General features: G+C 39.2%; 1 protein-coding gene across 1 annotated transcript in view; it reads left to right on the top strand.

The window, feature by feature from the left end:
• The first annotated feature begins 1480 nt into the window (after window positions 1–1480).
• Window positions 1481–22198, top strand: part of LOC118555012 (elongation factor 1-beta-like) — a 44531-nt gene continuing 23813 nt past the window's right edge. The window contains 3 exon segments of the mRNA XM_078064048.1: window positions 1481–1485; window positions 2242–2386; window positions 9802–9907. Coding sequence (XP_077920174.1) covers window positions 1481–1485; window positions 2242–2386; window positions 9802–9907 — 256 coding nt within the window.

The following is a 22198-nucleotide window of genomic DNA, read 5'->3' as shown; positions in this document are numbered from 1 at the left end:
TCAAGGGTGGCAGCAGTAGTTGTGGCTCTTTCTCAGATAGCAAGAAGGGAGAAAGAAGTTCCTGGAAACATCTTCATCTCTGAGATGATCTGAAAGTTGCACATGACTTTCTCTCACATCCCATCAGCCTAAACTTAGACAGCTACACCTAACTGAAAGGGTGGTGGTGTACCAGAAAAGACTTGGGGAATTTATTACCAAGAGAAAGAAAGAGAAAATGGATATTGAGGGACAGTTAGCAATTTCTGTTATGTTAACTGAACTGTACATATCTAGACTACATTTCCTCCTTAAGCATGAAGACCTAATGTGGTGGATATCTTTTCTTTGTTCTGCCCTGTGTCCTTTCCTCTCTGTTGGGGTAATAGCACTTCAATTTCCTTTGGAAAATTCTCAGACCATGAACTTTGCATTGGGCCAATATGCCCCTCCTTGCTACACTTCCCCTCACTGCATGGATGGGTATGTGAACTTGTACTATCAGTGGAACTCAAACCTGGGTGTTTTTTTAGGATATATATATTTCCTTTAGACGGGCTAATGCTCTTTTTTTAGGATATAGGTTTTTTTTTCTCTTCTGCTGGGACAATTGAGTCGTTGGGATGAAACACAGGAAAGAACCTACTGAGAGAAATAGAGCTACAGAATGGAGAGATAGAGAGAAATGTTATCCAGAAGACATCGTTTGAGTCCCTGGTTCAAACCATTCCTGAAGCTGGAATCTCCCTGGACTTTTAATTACATAATTCAAAGATCCCATTTATTTTTGTTATCTTGTATTAGATTTCTGTCAATCACAACTAAAAGAATTCTCATTAATCCACCGTAATCCTTACTAAACTTCATTTCCTTTAGGTCTCGTTGGTTTTCCATCTAGGAGTGTTTGAATTCAAATTCTGTCATCTAAGGTCAAGACTGTTCCCCAACATGGTCTCAGTGCCAAATTTATTTTTGAGTCTTTTCCTATCTTCATGTCTTTGGTGGAATGATATCACAGGTTCTGGTATTGGGCCTGAGGGCCATGAATGGTTACCGAATTTCTCTCCTCCTCTCAATTCTTCTGTTTCTCTCTAACCTTTTGTCCACCTACTATACAAATAGAGAAAGGAGGATCAGAACTGGGGAGGGCAGAGGGGAAGTCATGGTGGCAGAGGAAGAATTATTTTGAGCCATTAACTTACCTTTGTTCCAACACTTCAGTTGCAGTGATTGGGTGGTAGAATTGGTCCAAAGAGTCACAGCAAATTGAAAATTGTCAGTTAAAGTGATGCTGCCAGTATTGTGAGTGGCATTGAATAGGATGTTTAAAGGGAGGCCAGTGGCATCCAGCAGAGACCAAGCCATTTGAGTGTCATTAAATTCATTATATGGCTTTTTATGTTGCTTTCACTTGTATTCCATCTGCTAACAGTTTGGGGGTTAAGGCCGGACATTTCCCTATGCCTAGATTTATTTTTGTAATGTACCTACAACCGGTACCATGGCGTACAGACATGCCGTTGCTGCATTACTGAGATGCCAGAATAAATCACTGTGAAATCTACTGTGTCTTCCTTCCATTGTGGTAACTGATTTTGAGGCTCTGATGTAAGATTATTTATGGAAAGACAGAACATCACACCTAATTAAGGGAATCCCAGATTAAGTTATTCCCTTCCCTCTTCCTAAAGTTTGTGGAGCGTAATCTCTGGTACATGCTCATACAAAAGGAATATTCCCTGGGATGGGAAGGCCAGTTAGATACATGCTATTGATTTCAGTCTTCTGATGGGAAATCTCATAAATGAATAAAAAATTATTATTGTTTCCTAAAAATGGAGGGCATGGTGGTGAAGCTCACAGGTCATAAAATTATTCTATTCATGTTATGTACTACACATCCCTTATGAACCATGTCCATTTCTGGCCCCACGACCTACTCTTGTCTGCCTCCAACAATCCCCTTGAGTTGGGTGGTAAGAAGGGCAGGGAGAGGGGGTGGCATAGATAATGAACATTTCCTTTAGACGGGCTAATGCTCTTGGACTCTATTATTTGACATGCGCCAGTACAGCTCCCTGTGGCAATATTTTGAATAGACTTGAAACTTCGTCTTTATGAATCATTTTGACCAGTGTGGGTGAATTTCAGCACTATATGACCGTATTATAGTCTTATTTTAAAAAGACGTTTCTCCTCATCCCCACAGCAGATCTCTTAGCTGACTTTTTGTTATTTTCCCTTGTTATTGTGTCTCGGCAGGAACCATATTGGAGAAAATCAGCAGATCAACAGAATGCTGCCCGTGTGCTGGAGCTTTTGTTTGTGCCTATGTGCCGGTGTAAACATGAGCAGCATTTCCTTCACCCCACCAGTGCTCATTATAGGAAGCCATTTCCGCAGCATGGTATCCCACAATACTGAGGAGAAGTTGAGTCCACTAGTACTCGAATGAAACTGAGAACAAAAGAACCCATTCTTAGTAAAGAAAAAATGTGTTCATGCTCGAACTGAAGGAAATCACCACAAATAGGCCATCTAGATGTATGTATATATATATATATTTCATCGTCGTTAAACCCAAACAGACCAATTCATTGGACTATAATATGTGCTCAATCTTTGATTATTTTTTCCTGCATTTCTCTTGATTATTTTCTGTGGATTTCCTTTTCATATATTTTTATTGCTATGGGATTTTTTTTTTTAGAGTTAAAAGATCTCATTAGCATTCTCCAAGCCCTTGCATGAGCATCCCGTTTTCATTTCGTTTGCATGTGTTATTCCTAATGGCCCTAAAGAAATACAATAGGATGAAGATGGATAATGTGATTGAAAAAACAACTCTCTCCTCCCATTTGGAGATGATAATCTTTTCTTAAAATGCCCATTTGTTTTTTTGAAAATGAGTTTTATAGGTCAACCCACATATAGCTGTTTTCTTGTTGCCACTCAGCCAAAGGGGATCACAGCAGGTGGGAAATCCTTTGAGTTATCCAATCAGAACCTTCAACGTTTGATACAATTATAACTCTGTAAGGGGAAGACTGATGTGGTTTAAATCTACTTGTGGTTGGGTGTGAGTGCTAAAAGAGTGAGATCTGTGTTTGAAAGCTCTTAGTGCTAAGAATAGTCCCGGTAGAAGGAACTACATCCTTTTCAGGAAAATAATAGCTATTATCATCACAATGATGATGTTCTCCTTTAGAGATATCATCTGAAATTGACACTCTTACTATATATGCAGCTCAACAAACTTTTATTGTGAATCTACTATGCTCTAGCACCAAAATGGGCTTTATAAATATTTATAAAATTTTCTATTCTCCCTAACAATCTTGCATATTATTGTCCCCATTTTATAGAGGAAAAAAGTTCCTGAGGCTTGGAGAAATTAAATAAGTTAGCATCACAAGCTGGTAAGTGACAAACCAGAATTTGGACCCATGTGTACCAAATATTAAAAACTGTTTTTTTTCAGCATCAAATTGCCTCTCTAACTGTACAAAATATGCATTATTCCCAGAGAGAAGCTATTCATTTTGGCAGTGGCTCAAATATCCATTTTAGTGGAAAATATTCTGTGGGAGTCAAAGGAAGGTAAGAGAAACATAAGCCACTCTGCCATTGGTATTCTGCAGAGTTTCTCTGTTGATTTCACTCCCATTTTAGAATATTGCATTTAATTACCTGTCAAACATATATCTTAACTTTCTGGAGGCAGGAGGGTCAGCCCAATTAGTGTTGTTATTTTTCCATTTAGTTTTCTGAATATACCTAATGCATTTTAAATCTGTCTTCAACAATAACAATTTCAAGCAGAGAGCTTCTTAAGAGTAAATCTTTTAACCCTGAAAATCTTGAAGTAAATTAACTTAATTTTGTAACCAAATTGTAGAATCACTAAGAACATCCAAAGTTGGGATATTTTGATCCTCTTTGTTTATCTTTTAGGGTAAATAAATATAATTTCCAAAATCCCTTAGACCATGTGCTTCCTTAGTAGAGTCTGGAGATATCTTTTTTATTCCCCCCTAGAAATTGAGCAAGTCCAAGAGCTTTGTAATTTTCTTTTTCAAAGTTGAAATTTTTATTCTATGGGCTCTTTCCCTCTGTCTCTGTCCTTGTATCCCTATGTCATACTCTCATGAAAGAGGAGCCTCTTGCTTATATTCTTGAAGGTCATTGGAGAAGGAAGGAAGACTCCCAGTTTAGTTGGCTAGAACATAATGTTGATGAGGCCAAGGCAATACGATTATGTTAGGAACCAGTTAAGATTTTTGGCTCAGCTAGCAGAAATCGTTTCCAACTGGAACGTTCAGACTTTTAATAAGCATGACCTTTACCGTGGTATCTAGATTCCACCAAGGAGAAAGATCTCATTAGATATTAGCTGTCTATACTAGGACACTACACAATTTACAAGCTTATATACAACTTAGTTGATGACTTCATTATTTCACGCTTTTTTTTTTTAATGAGGGTTTTTGCTTTATCTCTGGAAAATTTTGAACCTCTTATCTGCTGAATACATTAAACACTCTCTTCAAACACTCCCAAACCAAATGTCGGTTACTTCAGTGAATTTTTTGAATAAGCCCTGGGAATTGGTCCAGACACGTGGTCCCATTTACCATCCTATTAATTACTGCCCTGGAATCTAACGTATTTTCTGAAATATGAATTCAATTTCCTATGGATTTGACATCACATTGGACTTTTTAATGCAAAAGTTTTTCTGACAGTTCAGCTCCTTGTTTGTGGTGGGGATAAGTTCAGTTTCACTCCTGAAATTCATAATGTCAACAGGATATTATATAGTACTTTATAGGTTCCAAAGGTGTGTTCAAGGTTACTGTCTCATTTGACTATCAAAACAACCTTGTGAGGTCAGTGGAACAGATACTTTTCAATCCTTTTTATGTATGTGGAAACTGAGAGGTTAGTAGTTAGAGATTTGCTTCATGCTTAAACATAATCTTCTGACAATTCATCTACTGTTTGTCTGCTTGTCAGGACAGTTTGACAAATCCTTGTAAGTTATCTTCGTAGTGGTTGTGTTAAGGATACTGTTATCAGATTTCAGATGAAATATAATAAACTTATTTCATTGGTATCTTATTATAGCCTTCATCTGATGTCAAAATCACAGAGCAGTGAGGATTTATTTTTTGAATACTTAAAAGATCAATGTTTTTAGGAACATTGTGCATATTATTTTCCTGGTTCAAAGTTCTTAAGATCTTTTGGTAGACCTTGATCTCTTAAGTATTTGAGGTATAAATTGTTTATTGGTCTGTAAACTACCACTGTGATAGCAGCAAGCAAGTTAACAAGGGCTTGGGGCTTTGTGTATGACATGGACTTCATGAAACTAGTTTAATATAATGTCTTAAAATCTGTTTGATTAGTAAAACTTGGTCCAGAATAGCCACTCAGAAGTCGTAATGAGTCATTGGTAAAAATGTTTAGTATGGGGAAAGCTCCCAATATAAGCTAATTTATGCTGACCAAAAAGAAATATATGGCCAAAGGCATTAAATATTTTAAGAAGTATGCTTTTAGGGCACCTGGGTGGCTCAGTCACTTAAGCGTTGGACTCTTGATTTCGGCTCAGGTCATGATCTCGGTGTCGTGAGATTGAGCCCCATGTCAGGCTCCACACTCAGCGTGGAGTCTGCTTGAGAGTCTCTCTCCCTCTGCCCCTCCCCCTGCTCACATGTGCCCATGCGCTCTCTCTCAAATAAATAAATAAATATTTTTTAAAAAGTAACTTTCAATATCTGCTATGTGTATTATACTGAGGAGGATATAAAGAAGCATGATTTAGTAACAATAGGAGTTTATGATCTAGTTATATACCTCCATGCAAATTATTGAAAAATAATGCAGTAGCCCTCAGTTAGCATTTATCCCTTACTGGCTTGAAGAAAATCGCTCCAGGCAATGGCAAGGGGCCTCGAGGATTCTCTTTTCTTGAAATGTACATTAATTTTTTATTGTGGTAAAATATACATAAGATTTACCCTTTTAACCCTTTTAGGTGTACAATTCAGTGGCATAAATACATTTACACTGTTGTGCAACTGTTTCCACTGTCCATTTCTAGAACTTTTCATCCTCCCCAACAGAAACTTTTTTTTTTTTTCCAAACAGAAACTCCTTACCCATTAAACAACAGCTTCCTGTTCCCCACTCCATCCAGCTCCTGGTAAACTCTGTTCTACTTTCTGTCTCTGTGAATTTGTTCTAGGTATTCCATGCAAGTGAAACCATATAGGAGTTGTCCTGTTTGTGTCTGGCTGATTTCACTTAGCATAACGTTTTCAAGGTTCGTCCATGTTGTCAGAATTTCATTCCTTTTTAAGGCTGTGTAAAATTCCATTGTGATTATATACTATATTTTGTTGAACTGTTCATCTGTTAATGAAAAATATATGTTTTGGGACATCCCTTCTCTGCTGCCCCTTTCTTGACCAGCGGCTGCCTGAGACTACCCCATCACTGTTCCTTATTATAGGCTCAATCCTGGACAGGAGTGAAGGGGAGGGAGAGTTGTCCAGATCTCACAAACAGAAGTACAGAATGCTGACTCAAAGTTTAATTTCAGATAAACAACAAATACTTTTTTATTTTTTTAAAGATTTTATTTATTTATTTTAGAGAGGGAGAGAGCATGAGCGGGGTGGGGGGGCGCAGACAAAGAGGAAGAGACAGAATCTCAGACAGACTCCCTGCTGAGTGTGGGGCCCGACACAGGGCTCAGTCTCATGACAGACACCAAGATCATGACCTGAGCTGAAATCGAGAGGTGGTTGCTTAACTGACTGAGCCACCCAGGTGCCCCCAACAAATACTTTTTTAGTATAAGAATGTTGCACGCAGTATTTGAGATATACATTTACCTAAATAGTAGTTGTTTATCTGAAATTTAAATTTAACTGGGTGTCCTCTGTTTTATCTGGTAACCTGCGAAGTTCTTCAAACATCCCCTAGACAGCTAGCCCTGGTACCCTTCCCTGTGCTCTGCCCTATTGATTGACCAGTGTCCAGAAAGATCCCCATTCTCCACCTCTAGGCTCCAAGGCTGAGTTATACTTGGGAGTTTGAGCCTGAGGAGACATAGGTATGGTGGGAACAGAGATCTTAATTCCTCTGTGACACAGGGGGTATGTTCCTGGCAATGCACTGTCTACCCATTATCCAGTTCCAAAGCCATTTCTACATTTTTAGATATTTGTTACAGAAGTATCCTACTTCATAGTACCCAAATCTGTGTTTGTTTGCTAGAGCTGCCATAACAAATACCACAGAATGGGTGGATTAAACAACAGAAATTTATTTTCTCATAGCCCTGGAAGCTAGAAGCCTGAGATTAAAGTGTCAGTAGGGTTGGTTTCTTCTGAGGGCTTTCTCCTTGGCTTGTAGATGGCTGTCTTACCCTGTGTCTTCACATGGTCTCTCCTATGTTTGTGTCTGTGTTTTAATCTCTTTGTATAAGGACACCAGTCATATTGGATTAGAGCCCACCCTAATGACCTCATTTAACCTTAATTACCTCTTTAAAGGTCCTATTTCCAAATACAGTCACATTCTGAGGTATAGGGGTACTGAAGGTTAGGACTTCCAACATATGAATTCTGAGGAGGCACAGTTTAGCCCCTGACAGTTACCTCTAAATAACATTTTATTTCTAACATATATTTTGAGGCATTAATTTTTAATTGTGGAATAAAACACTTTGCTCTTTAAAAAAAAACTCAAGGTATCAGCAAACATGTAGGTAAAGTTTTTTATTTTTAATGTGGGAATGAGTATAAAAATGTGATGAAACCATATTTTATATCTGGTTCTAGAACTGGATTAATTAGATGTATGAGTTAGCTATTGCCACAATGATGCTGCCTAACAAATTACCTCAGACCTTAGTGGCTTAAAACAACAATTTATTATTACTCACACATCTGTGTACTAGCTGAGGGCCTTCTGATCTAGGCTTGGCTTGGCTGGGCTTGACTCAGACTGCCAGTTAGATCCAGGTTTCCACATGTCTCTCATCTTTCTTGGGCCAGTGGGTTAGCTGGGGCATGTTCTTATGAATATGGCAGAAGTGCAAGAGAAGTGAGCCAAAATACACAATGTCTTTTAATGTCTGAAGTCTTAGCCACATAGTCACTTCTGTCCTCATTCTATTGGCGAAACCAAGGCTTATGGCCAAAGCCAACAGTAATGACCTGGGGAAACTCTCTGTGCCTCTAGGAGGAGGGACTGTTGAGCAACTTGGCCAGGGTGTGTAGATATAGGGAGGACTGAAGTTTAGGACCAATAATGCAGTATGTCACATGCTGAAGTAATGGGGTTTACAGAGAGTATCTAAGGCTCTTCACTTTAAGATCTTTCCTAAGTAGAAGTGAGACTAACTCCAATACAGAGGATGTAGGCTTAATATGACCTGGTAGCTAATGTTGTTGGAGAGTGTGTGGGCCATTGTCACAAATATGCAGGAACCTGGACCTGCTCTGTCCTAATACAGGCTTACCCAAGGAGATCTCTTCTTCTAGACACTCCCTTCCCTAGCTGGATTGGCTCTCTGTCCTCTTCCTAACTTCTAACCCTTTTTCTTTTCCACTGCTGTGAGACTCTTTCACATGTGTTAATAGCTGGTATACTGGCTGGAATGAAGGGTACATTTGGGGAACTGAAGCTGGGTAAATGGTTTGGGGCCAACTTGGAGAAAAGGCAAAGGGGTTTAGATTTTCACTATGCTAAGGGAGCCCCTAAAATGTGTTTCTTATGGAAACTTAAGATATTTGCGGGGAAATTAAATAAAAATTTTACTTAAGGTACTAAATTATCTTTTGTAAACTAATTAAAGTTGATAAAATATAAAACCAAAGAAATCTTTCATAACATGTAAAAAGTTAGTGAATATTGTTTAATTTTAACATTTAAGATTCTGTATATTCCCATGGTTCAAATTCAGAACAGCATAAAAAATACACATTCAGAAGCTGTGTTCCCATTATTGTCCTTGTCCTTCCTGATTCCCACCTTGCTTCTATGAATGCCCATTTACTTTAGTTTATTTGCTCTTCCAGTATTTATGCTGATACAAATACATATTTTTTTCTCCTTTCTCACACAGAAGGTAGTATGCTACATGCACTGTTCTGGATCATTTTCATTAATAGTATATTGTGGGAATCTTTCTGAGTAAGTACAAAGAGAGCTTCCTGACTGCATCATCACTTACTGTGTGAGTGTCCTACAGTGTGTTAGTCAGCATTCTCTTGTTGGACACTTGGCTTGTTTCTAGTCTCTTGGTATTACAAACAATGTTATGAGAAAATAACCCATACACACATTATTTCTTCTATGGGAAGGTATACCTATAGGTTGAATTCTTGGAAGTGGGATTGCTAGGCTTGAGGGCAAATTTATTTGTAATTTTGATCGACATTGCCAAATTGTTCTTCATAGGAGTTCTACCATTTTGCCCTCTAACCGGTCATGTATAAATTACTTTCACAGTCTCCCCAACAGACTGTGTGTGCTGTCAAGTTTTTGGATCTTATGAGTAAGCTTGGGCTTATTATCACATGTTTAAGGGGCTTGTGTCCATTTTTCTATTGGGATGTTAATCTTTTCCATCTCAATTTCTAGAAGATTTTTAAAAAAAAACTTAAAATGGAGATTAGTACTTAATGTCATGTCTCAAATAAATTCCCTCATATTATTTGTCTTTTGACTTGGTTTCCATATTTTTTTCCATGAAAAGAATTAGTTAATTTTTATTTCATTGACTTTTATCTTTTCTTTTAGGTTTTAGGACTAAAAGTCATAGCTAGAAAGGCCTTTATCATGCCACAGTTATTGGACAACTCTCTTATGAGTCCTTCTAGCACTTTAATGCTTTCAAAGCTGATTGGTAAAACATCTGATACATTTGGAATCTATTTTGGTGTAGAGTGTGAAATGTAGATCCAAGAGCTTTTCACATAGCGACCAAGGCATCTTATAGTGCTGGTTCCTCTTCATTCTTCTTCTTTTCTCAAGTTTTTCTAGTTATTTTCCCACATCAACTTTTGAATCAGCTTGTCTCCTATAAAAAAATCTTTTAGCATTTTTATGAGGATTATATTTCATTTATAACTAATTTGGGGTAATTGCTGCATTTATGATGCTGAGTTTTCCTTTCCAGGGGTCTGTCTATTTTTCAAGTCTACTTTGGTGTCCTTTGTGATTATTTCATAGTCTTTCTCATATAGGTTTTGTCCATTTTTTGGTAAGTATATTCCCAGGCCTTTTATCGTCCTTGCTGCTCTTGTATAGAGGGCCTTTTCTTCCATGATGTTGGTTTATGGTTGTTGTTTGGGTGCAGGATGACTGTTGGTTTCTGTGTATTAATTTTATATCCCACTTTCCTTCTATTTGTTTTCCAGTTGATTCTCTTTGGTTATCCAGGGATATGATTATATGAGCTGCACGTAAGGATAGTTTTGCCTTTCCTTTCCAATAGTTATATTTCAAATTTCTTTCTGCTCTTTAATTTCATTGTTAAAAGCCTAAGTAAAATCGATTAGCTAATTTTAATCTCTGTCAATATGATCATGCCTAGACTTAAATTATGATTTAAAAGCTACCCATTTCATATTTTTTTCTTATTCGTATCATAGCGAGGTTCCAAATGACAGCATTCTTAAGTGCCATGCTGCTATGCCCTTAGACTTACATGCTAGACTTGAAGGTCTGCCTAGGATACTTGGGGCTTTGGGCTGGCGGGCGGGTAGAGGGCCCTCAAGGCAGGATGGATGTCAGAGGCACTGACCTGATGCAGAGATGACTTTGTTGCTATTCGTGGGCTGTTAAGGCACAGGCAGAGTTACAGTGCTATTAGAATCACATTTCACTGTTGGACTTACTCCTGATGTTTGCACTTCACTAAGTGTTAATTTTGCCCTCTTCTTTTTGCCCTCCTGCCTGCCCTCTTCCTCCTTGTCCTTCCTTTCTTCCCTATTTTGTAATTAACAAAGTTTGAGGAGGTTTTCTGACATTCGGAGTGGATTTAAATCTTATACCATCTTGAAGATTATTTGAAGTAGGAGCCCATTGCGGGGGGCAAGAAGGGAAACTCAAAAGATAATGGGGGAAGTGTTTTTAAAACTACACATTTGGGCAGCTCTGTTACTAGGAGGTACTGTGGTGTGTGAAATCTGACCCCGTGAGGGAGTGGCTTTCATGTTGGATCTCTGGCAGGAAGCTGCTCTTCCCTGGAGAAAACCAGAACCACAAACACCCCTCCTACTGCTGGCTGCCAGGCAGGATGCTGAGGACATTGGAGGTCAGAGGACCCAGAGGAAAGCCAACACGGGCGAGGTGGTGGGGACTGGTTGATTAGTGGCAGGCTATTTTCGCAGAGCGCAGTGAAATGCACCACTGATCGAGATTGGGTACTTCAAGGGATCTCTGTGTAACTGCAGAGATTGAGCACATCTGTACTGTTACTACAGGCTCACATGAAATAAAATCTCGCCACAGTGAAAACTGGTCTGAGACCAGAAATGTGTAAGCCGCACAACAGGAAAGCCACAGAACCGGGGTCACACGGGAAGAGAAAGATGGACAGTATCCAAGCAGAGACGGTTTTCTTACCCACATTCGCTGATGGTTTGAAAGAACTGGAAATTAAGGACCATAACAAATTCCATTTGTGGCTTGTTAAATAATTTTGCTTGCTCAACTGGCTGTTGATCAACTGTTTCATTCCATGGTGGGGATCCAGCCTTTATTGTTGTTTTCAACAAAGTTCTGCTTTATCGAGTCCTCCGGAAGTTGTTGTAGTCCTTTAGATTGGGAGGAACTAACAGACTGCGCAGGCGAGGGTTCCTGGGCACAGAATGGATAAAAACAGGCATCAAAGAAAACCCCCTTTACAGAATGTTGCTTTTGTAAGTTTCTTTTTTTTTTTTTAAAGATTTTATTTATTTATTTGAGAGAGAGAATGAGATAGAGAGAGCATGAGAGGGTCAGAGGGAGAAGCAGACTCCCTACCAAGCAGGGAGCCTGATGTGGGACTCGATCCCGGGACTCCAGGATCATGACCTGAGCCGAAGGCAGTCGCTTAACCAACTGAGCCACCCAGGTGCCCTGCTTTTGTAAGTTTCTGCCTGTTTGGGTGTTTCACAGGTGTTAGCCAGAAGGAGAACAGGGCCTGAGGGATAGAACAGAGAGGTCCTAGGTAGATGGGCAACTTGTGGTTACTTAATGGTTGTGTTTTTTAAAAGATTTATTTATTTATTTATTTGAGAGAGGGTGGGGGGAGGTGCAGAAGGAGAGGAGAGAGAGAATCTTAAGCAGGCTCCACGCCAAGGCTGGATCCCACAACCCTGAGACCTGGATCCCACGATCCCCGTGACCTGAGCCCAAACCGACTGAGCCACCCAGGTGTCCCCTATGCTTTTTCATTTGTAAAACAGGAGTAATACCTACCTCCCAGAAATTTTATGGGAGAATCAATACATGCCATATGTAAATGGTTTAGCCCCATACCTCCCCATACCTGGAACATCCAGAGTGCTCTATTAATGGTAGTTTTTTTACAACTGCATTTATAATCAAGGCTTGGCCTGATCCCTCATTAAACTTCCAGTTTATTTTTCTCAACTGTTCAAACTAAGACACAGAACCAAGTTAATTACAGCCCTGGGTTTCTGAAATTCCCAGAGGATTAGAGAAGAAAATTGCAATATTAGACTTATGGTATGAATTGAGTAACTGTGGTTATACTGCATCCTCTTGACCTGCTCCAGATCGAGTGTTTAACACCGCAGGACTGTCTTTCTCTCTGGGCCTAAATTGAAGGATGGAAGAACAGCTGCATTTCTTTTTTCCGATAGCTGTGAAACCTGTAGATTATAGGCCTGCCTTTGAGAAGTTTTTGAGAGTATGGCAATTTTGAGAACAGAGGAGTCCCTTATAAAGCTCCTATTATGATAAAAAAAAAAAAAAAAACACCCCATCCTCTTTAATGTTCTCTTTCTTTGTGTGATATATTGTACTGACTTTGTACCTTTTTTCCCCTTCAAGCTGTATCTAGCCAATGACTCTTCACTAAACTCGCAAGGATATTCTCTCCTCCAGCAAGCTAATAGTGGAGACTTTTAGCCCTAAGGCAGCATTATTTAATCTGTAAATTATTTTTCTTCTCACTTATTTTATGTATCCTTCTATTTGCTGGGTTTGTTCCCTGGTTCTGCTATCAGAAATCTATGACTCCTAGTCTTCTTGTCACAATAATGTTAGAAGCCATAAAGAACACTGTCTTGCAGTGATTAATTTAGTGGGATTCTTCAGGTTGATTTAATCAGCACTAGACAGGAAGAAGCAAAACTTTTCTAATTTTTCTACTTGTACCACATAAATGAAACTGAAAACAGACAACCATGTAAATGCCTTCTCTTATCTTGCTGGCTTTGAGCAAAATTTACAACATATAACATCTGCTGTCTTTGCCTGAGTAAATCAAATTTACCCTCTTTTAACTTCAAGTTTATCAATAGAAGGTAGAGGAGAAGTAACAAGCAATTAAGATACGTCAAGCTCCTTGCCTCAAGGCTAATCAAACACTCTATAGCTTCGTAATAATGCCTTATAATTTGGTGAATGCGAACCTTTTATTATATGCCTTTAGTCATTTGTAATATGACTGCAGTGAGTTTCATTATTCAAAAAGGTTAAAGAGCTAATTTACTTTAATTTCTTAACCCAGAAAAGAACTTTCCCTGCTTTTAAATGTTTTTATTATCTGCTCACATGGTATAGAAATGGTTTTATGAATTTAAATCCCCTTGATGACAATGGGACCAACAATGATGGCAGACTCTATCTCAATAAATTGTGATTTTTGACGCAAGTATTGCAATTGAAAAATAACGATAGCTGACACTTAGTTTCAGCTGTGTTTCAGCTGCTGTTCTAAGTGCTTTATAGACTTTGAACACTTAACTGTGTCCTCATAACAATACATTTATGTTGCCAGTTTTTAAGAAGAAGAAATGGAAGTGCACATTAAATGACTTGTCGAGGTCTCACCAGAATTAAGTGCCAGAGCTAGGACGTGAATTCGTGTTCAGCTTCCCACCCCAACGTCTTTCAAGTACCCGAGTGCTTCCCAACCCTACCCTCCTTCAAGTTCCCAGATCACTCTCTGCACAATGTAGCAGATTAAAATGACTTTGATTTTGAAATGAATTTGTTGCTATTCTTCAAAGTAACTGTCTGCATGGCCTCCTCATAAATCTGGCACCAAGAAGGTCTTCTGTAAAGTTGCTGTTAAACATTGCCCTCCGAATGCAAGCTGGCACAGCCGCTCTGGAAAACGAAATGGAGATTCCTCAAGATGTTAAAAATGGAGCTACCCTATGACCCAGCAATTGCACTACTGGGTATTTACCCCACACATACAGATGTAGTGAAAAGAAGGGGCACATGTACCCCAATGTTCATAGCAGCAATGTCCACAATAGCCAAACTGTGGAAGGAGCCAAGATGCCCTTCAACAGATGAATGGATAAAGAAGATGTGGTCCATATATACAATGGAATATTATTCAGCCATCAGAGAAGATGAATACCCACCATTTGCATCGACATGGATGGAACTGGAGGAGATTATGCCAAGTGAAGTAAGTCAAGCAGAGGAAAGACAATTATCATATGGTTTCACTCATATGTGGAACATAAGCAATAGCACGGAGGACCATAGGGGAAGGGAGGGAAATCTGAAGGGGGAAAAATCAGAGAGGGAGATGAACCGTGAGAGACTATGGACCCCGGGAAACAAAGTGAGGGTTTCAGAGGGGTGGGGGGTGGGGGGATGGGGTAGCAGGGTGATGGATATTAAGGAGGACATGTGCTGTGATGAGCACTGGGTGTTATATGTAACAAATGAATCATTGAACACTACATCAAAAACTATTAATGTACTATACAGTGGCTAACTGAACATAATAAAAAAAAGAAAAAAAAATAAACATTGTCCTCCATGGAGACTGTGGCCCATATGGTTTCAGGTGGGTGGATCTGAATGAAGTAAAAACCTTCCACGGACTGTGAGCAGTGTGAGGATGGAGGTTGTGTTTATTCTGTTTGCTGATCTGTTCCCAAAGCCTAAAGTTAGGACTTAGGACATAGTAAGAGCTCATAAAAATATGCATAGAGCTGAACTGAAAACTAATTTGACCTAGGTACACCTTGGTTTATATTTTTAATATCACTTCTTTTGTTTTAGTAAAATTAATTCTTGCTGATCATAAGGCATTGAAGTAATAAAGAAAGGGAAAAAAGCTACTACCTCAAAAGAATCATTATTAACATTAGGGACCATCATCCAGATATTATTCTGTGCACCTATATGGAAAGAAGGACAAGTAGATAACATACTTTAAAATAGGGTTATACTACACAAGCCATTTGTTAAGTATAATTAATTCTAGTTTCACCTGAATTTAAGAAAATTAAAATACAATGAAATAAACCTAAAGGAATCATTATAATTTAAGTCAGCATTTCTCTACCACAGAGTTATTCTTTCCTAAATGATCCCATGATCTGTCTTAGGTTAAGATAAAAGACAATATGAAAAATTAAGGGTGTGTATGTGTGTGTGTGCTTTGTTTTTTTTACAGTATTAAATTCCTGATATGAGATATAAAGATATTAGCATTTTTATTCTTCCATTTCCCTACCTCCTCTTCATTTTATAATTATTTTTGAACTGTTAAGGTTTATGTTTGTTTTATTCTATTTTGATATTTCACACAGTCCTCTAGAATTAATCTATTTTTATTTTTTATTATAATTTTTTAGAGATTTTATTTATTTAATAGAGAGAGAGAGAGAAAGCAAGCACAAGCATGGGGAGCGACAGAGGGAGAGGGAGAAGAACACTCCCTGCTGAGCAAGGAGCCTGATGTGGGACTCGATCCTAGGTCCCTGGGATCATGACCTGAGCCGAAGGCAGACGCTTAACTGACTGAGCCCCCCACGTGCCCCTAGAATTAATCTATTTTTAAATGGGACTTTTACTCCCAATTCTCTAACCATGTGTTTTTCATCCCCAAGTTTTCATTTTAATACTTACCTTAATTGGATAGATTTGGTACTCAAGTAGTCTTGTTTTCTAAGAAAGGCTTATGTGTGTTTCATTCCCTGAGTTTTTCATGGTTGAGAATGTCTGCCTATTGCCTTTTTATTTGAATGTCATCATGACCGGGTATAATATTCTTGGGAATAGTTTCCTTTAGAATGTTGTAGACACATTCCCACTTTTCTGCTTGGAATGTTATTATGAGAAGACTGATTACAGCTTGAACCAACCCACTTGCCCCACCATCCTTCAATTAATTTGCTTTCTTTCCCCAGAGTTCCTGAAGAATTCTTTCCTAATCTTTGACGTTGAATAACCCTAACCAGAATCTGAGATGTGTCCCAGGTAAGTTTTTCCTGGACCTGTGTGTTTTTTTATTTTGCATATTATGGCTTTCTGATATCTTTGATGAGTTCTCTGCTTTAAGGACACCAATTACCTTTCTTTTGGATTGTTTTTTGTCTTTCCTTCATTATTAGCTTTTCTCTGCTAGCTTTGACTTTTTTTAAATTTCTGATCATTGTGATACCTCAGTTTTTTTTTTTTTCCCCTTGCCAGTTGGGTGAATCTCAGCCTTATCAATTCTGTGCCTTCTTCTCTTCATTTTATCTATTAGACCTCTACATGCATGGTTTTGACCCTTGATTTGTTTCTTAGATCTGTAATCTCTCTTTTCATCTCCATGTATCATCTTGCTTTTGAGCTTCTGTTCTTTTCTGTTAACCAGAATTTATTTTTTGTTTAGCTTTTTTTAAATAGGTAGTATTTGCATAGGTCATAAATGAAAGGACAAACGTATGGGAAAATACCCACTCTCATTTTCCAGCTATCCAGTTAACCTGCCCTGGCCATAACTAGTGTTATTAGTGACTTTAGTGCCCTTTTGGAGATTATGAATATTCAAGCAAAATAAAAATCTAGTCTTTTTTTAAAAAGCTCTTTTTGTATGGAGCTCCTATTATGTTGTTATATGGTTTCATTATTTGTGGACTAATTTCTTTCTGTTCCTTGGATAACATATTTCCTCAGACTGATTTCTTTGTCTTTTTTTTCTTTCCTTCTCTTCGCATTTTGGTGTGGTATGCTTGCATATTTTCCTTGCTGCTTTTATTTTTCTCATACTTTACTTGGACAGCTCTGTCTATAATTTTTGATTGTTCTTAGGCAGTGTAGAAAACTTCCTAATCGTATCCCACTTTATATGAGATTAATGTTATTTGCACTTTAAGCTACAGTTGAAATTGGACATTTAGTACTTAATCTCTGTTTAATCTGGGGACATGGCAGAGGACGAGGGTTAAATAATGGAGTGTGTATTTTTTTTTTTTTTATTTATTTATTTGAGAGAGAGAGTGGGGAAGGGGTAGAGGGAGAGTATCTTCAAGCTGACTCCCCGCTGAGCACAGAGCCTGACTTGGGACTCGATCTCATTGACCCATGAGATCATGACCTGAGCTAAAACTAAGAGACGTTCAACCCACTGAGTCACCCAGGTGTCCCAAGGGAGTGTGTATTTTAGTTGAAATCTCTGGGCTTTCGATCCGTTGTTAAATGCCCTGGACCAGGAATCCTCCACCTAGATAAGATGCATATCTCATTCACATGGGGACAGCAGCTAGACACCAGAGACTTCAGATCTGTCCCCCAGTTCAACCTGCATCCGTTGAGCCCTCACTTCATCCAGAGTTTCACCTCTTTTAACTTCTGTTTCTCTCCAGCAGCCACTTACATCTGTGCCCCTCTGAAATGAGGGAAAAGGGGGTGATACTGGCTTCGTTAGATTTGCTCCAAATTTGGGGGATGAGTGAAAATTTCCATGATTTTACAGATACAAGATTTAGTATCTGAGGGGTGGGAAAAAATTAAATGGACAGCCTTGCCCCATAACACGTGAGCTTGGTTTGGAGTTTTGTTTCCTTCCTTTGCTATCAATTTATGAAGTTTCTGGCATTACAATGTGATAGTTTCCTCATTTGGTTGAGACTAGTTGATTTTTTTTTTTTTTTTTTTTTTTGCTGTTTTTCCCCTTCTAAATGATTTCCCAGAGATCTTTGTTTTTCAACAAGGTATTTGGCTTATATGGTTCCTTCTATTCCCTGCTGGTAACCAAATTTCAACACTATATGGGAACCGTTATAATGTATGCAAACACATAATTCCTTCGTGAGACTGGGAAATATGAGTGAGCAGTTCTACTTTGACGTTAGTCTGCTTATTTTTCTCGAATTTTAGGGGTTTTGGCAGATTGGGATGACATTTTGGAATTTCTTTCAGTCTCTAGCTGAGCTGTTGGTGTTGTGTTTGTTGTTGTTGGTGTTTGTGGCCTGTCACTCCAACAGACCAAAGTCTAGAAGACACTGGAAACTCGGATAACGATCCTGGTTGGAGGATTAAGGGAGGCCTTTCCAAAGAGACTGCACGATGGCACATCGTTGCCAAGCCCTGTGTGGTCTCGCTGCCGAAAGAGGACGGACTGAGTTCACAGCTTTAATCTCAGCCCCGGCAAGGCCCCGGCCGCCATCGTCCCATTGCTCCTGAAGGAACAGGTTGCTGCTGCTGAGTTGGCGCCAAGGTAGTTGAGAGAAGGTGGCTACAAAACCAGTAGCCAGGGGAGTGAGAATTGGAAGCGTTTGAGAAAGGGAGTGGAGGAATGCGGGACCATTCCCGGAGCCCTGCCAAGCCCTCCCTGTATTGCTGTTGCATGCCAAGTTTTACCAACTGTGAAATTCATATTTCTACATCATGATACAACTTCTTTCCCCAGAGGAGGATTAAGACAATAAATATAAGTTTAAAAGACTGCAGAAACAAATCCAGCTAAGCTGGGACCTGAGTCCTGGGATTCAGAAACAAGTTGTGTTTTGGGGCAGGATTGAAGTCTTTTTGGTTTCTTAAGACAAATTATTTTGAGATATTTAAAAAAAAAAATCCTGACAGGGGCATAAAATGACCCTTAGGCCTGGCGGGCCCAGAACTGCTGGAACGGGCTGCAAGTGCACAACTGTAAAGGAGCGATCGCTGGGGATTCCCTCTTCCTCTCTTTTCAGTTTTTGAATTTATTTGCCTGGCGGACTTTGGAATGTTGTTGCTCAACATGTGAGGCTCTTCACACCAAAACCAAATGTCCTTTCCCTGTCTGAGAAATTTGAAAGTTTCTGTCACCTTCCTATCCACCGATAAAGTGCCTACGAGCCAACATAGGTACTACTCCACCTTGACTGAGTTCTTAAGGATGCGTAGCTGACAAGGTTTCTGTAGGTAGAACTTGAGGGTAATAGTGTACATTGCTGACCACTTCCTCTTCTCTAGGAAATTAAGATGGCCCAAAGGCTTATATTATAAAAGAAACATAATAGATCCTAGCATCGTGATGCAGAAACACCGTACAGATGTGGTGTGTTACCTTTTTATTGAGGCTACATGTTAGGCCATCTGATGAAATACTGGGTCACTGGGACTGAGATTGAGAGTGGGGGAGGGCTAGTCAGTTACACGTCATAGAAAACAGTCATAAAGGGGGGCGCCTGGGTGGCTCGGTCGTTAAGCGTCTGCCTTCGGCTCAGGTCATGATCCCAGGGTCCTGGGATCGAGCCCCGCGTCGGGCTCCCTGCTCTGCAGGAGGCCTGCTTCTCCCTCTCCCACTCCCCCTGCTTGTGTTCTCTCTCTCGCTGTCTCTCTCTGTCAAATAAATAAATAAAATCTTAAAAAAAAAAAAGAAGAAAGAAAACAGTCATAAAGGGAGATAATGATGGTCTTTAGCATGTCATTGAGGAGAGGGTGCCCTGAGGAGAGGGGGCCCTGGCCCGGTGACTGCTCTGAGAAACAGGTGTATCCCATCCCATCTCATTTATCTTCCAAACTGGGACATTGTTCTAGAGAGTGAAGTGTGTGTGTGTGTGTGCGTGTGTGCGTGGCTATTAATAATTAATTCTGGGCATCAGTGCGAATAGGACTGTTCTGGGCAAATTCTAACCCATTTCCCCTAACTCTGATGTATTTACTAAGCAAGCTTTTGATTACAGTTGGCCTTCCTATAGAGCTTCAGCTACAGAGAGAGTGTAATGACTATGGGGGATTTAGTTATCTTTCATTACTACCCTCTTCCCTCACATTATACATGTGTATTCATCCCCCCTCCCTCTTCCCAATATAATTGTATCGTGGCTTATTTTATTAAGTCAGTATTCCATGTCTACATTATTATGTCTAGAATTCCTTGTATTTATTCTTACTCTTCTTGGTGTTAATAATTGCTTAGTTTTCTCCGTACCTTCAGTAAATCTGCCCCAAACTTTTGCATATGATGATTGATATAGTCGATGAGGAAATGTATCAGTTGCATTTTTCTTCTTTTGCACTATTGTTTCTGAAATCTCGTCTTCCTGTTTCAGGCTGGATGGGTTGTTCTGCAGGTCCCTTGCACAGTCCATTATCTCTGAGCAGCTCCTTATAGTCATTCTGGGAATTCCTTTCGCCTCTGTCCTGTGTTAAGATCCCTCATGCATGCCTCTTTCCTGATTTAGACTGGACCTTTTCTGGACATTTTCTACTCCTCAAAAAAGCTGAGAGATCATCTAGGGGTGGAAATAGGAGACTGACCGAACAAAGGAGGTCTGAAAATAATGGTGGGAGAAAAAGTCACTTCTTCCTTTCATCCAAAAAACTAGTTATGTAAGTGAGGAGATATATGTTCGGATTGTGTTTTAGAAGCATTCATTCGACATCATATGTTTATGGGTGTCTGTTCTGCAGTAGGGACAGGACAGGCATGGATCCTGCCCTCTTATATCTTCTCTACCAAAGTACAGACAAGCAAGCAAGTAGATTATAGCTCGCAAGCAAGTACAGGGTGCTATGATGGCAAGAGAGGGGTGCTTAACTCTGGACTCAAGTGTGGGTTGGAGGAGCAAACATCAAAGGTCACCTATTTTACATGATTCTGTGTATATGAAATGTCCAGAATGGGCAAATCCATAGAGACACAAAGCAGGTTGGTGGTCGCCACGGGGAGTGACCCATTAATGGGGGTCATGGGGCTTCCTTTTGGGGTGATGAAAATGTCCCAGAAGTAGAAAGTTGTGATGGCTGCAGAACATTGTGAGAGTACTCAAATGCATTGAATTGGACACTTTAAAGTAGTTGACTTTATGTCATATAAATTTCACCTCCATATAAAAAATAGAGTGGGAGAGAGCAGTTAGGAGACTTGTCTGGCAATAGCTCTGATGTGAGCTACATTTTAAAAGTAGTTTCTTCCTTCTAAAAGCATTGTATTTATGTAATTTGTGAATAGTCATACACTTGGTACAAGTTTCCAAAAAGGACAGAAGGTCTCAAGAAAATGTAAGTTTCCTTCCTTCCCCATCTCCCAGTCACCCACTTCCTTTCCCTGTGAGGAAAACGTTGCTACCAGGTTCAGACATATTTTGAGCCTGTGCATAAGTGTGCGTGTTTGTGTGCGTGTGTATATAAAATAGCGTGCATATATATGTATAATAGTGTGTGTACATATATATGCATGTGTTCTAATATATACGTATTGTCAGAAGTCCAGAAAGAGTAAAAATTAAAACGAGATCAGTAAAACCATATTAGTAAGAGTTGATTGTGTACAGAACAGTTCACAGAGTCTTCAATACCAAAACTGACATGAAGCTCAGAAGCTTGTCATTACAAGTTGGCTTATAAAGTAAAAATGAGGAAATTATTAACCTTTGCCAGGATTGGTTATTACAATGGGGGTTTCCAGACAGCAGGGGATTAGCTAAAAATGATTATCTCATATCATCTTTGGAAGATGACTTAAGTTTCTTTTATGATTATCAGAGGCATTTATAAGAAATAGCCTAAGTTAAGTTTTGGTTGTGTTCATGAAATAAGCTCGATTTAGTTTTGCTGACATGGTGTACATGGCTGTGTCTGCTCGGCGTAGGGGTGGGGGTTTCCAAGCCTGGTCTCCATTTTATTTTAATGCTCTCACCTTAAAATCAAATTGTAGCATATGGTAAACACGTTTTGCATCTCACTTAATGTCTCTTAGAGATCATTTCACATCAGTGCATAGAATGTTGCC

Source organism: Halichoerus grypus, chromosome X, assembly GCF_964656455.1.
Source record: "Halichoerus grypus chromosome X, mHalGry1.hap1.1, whole genome shotgun sequence".
In the NCBI taxonomy this organism is placed as follows: Eukaryota; Metazoa; Chordata; class Mammalia; order Carnivora; family Phocidae; genus Halichoerus; species Halichoerus grypus.
Note: the sequence above shows the minus strand (reverse complement) of the source record. Positions and strands in the feature narration are given on the sequence as shown.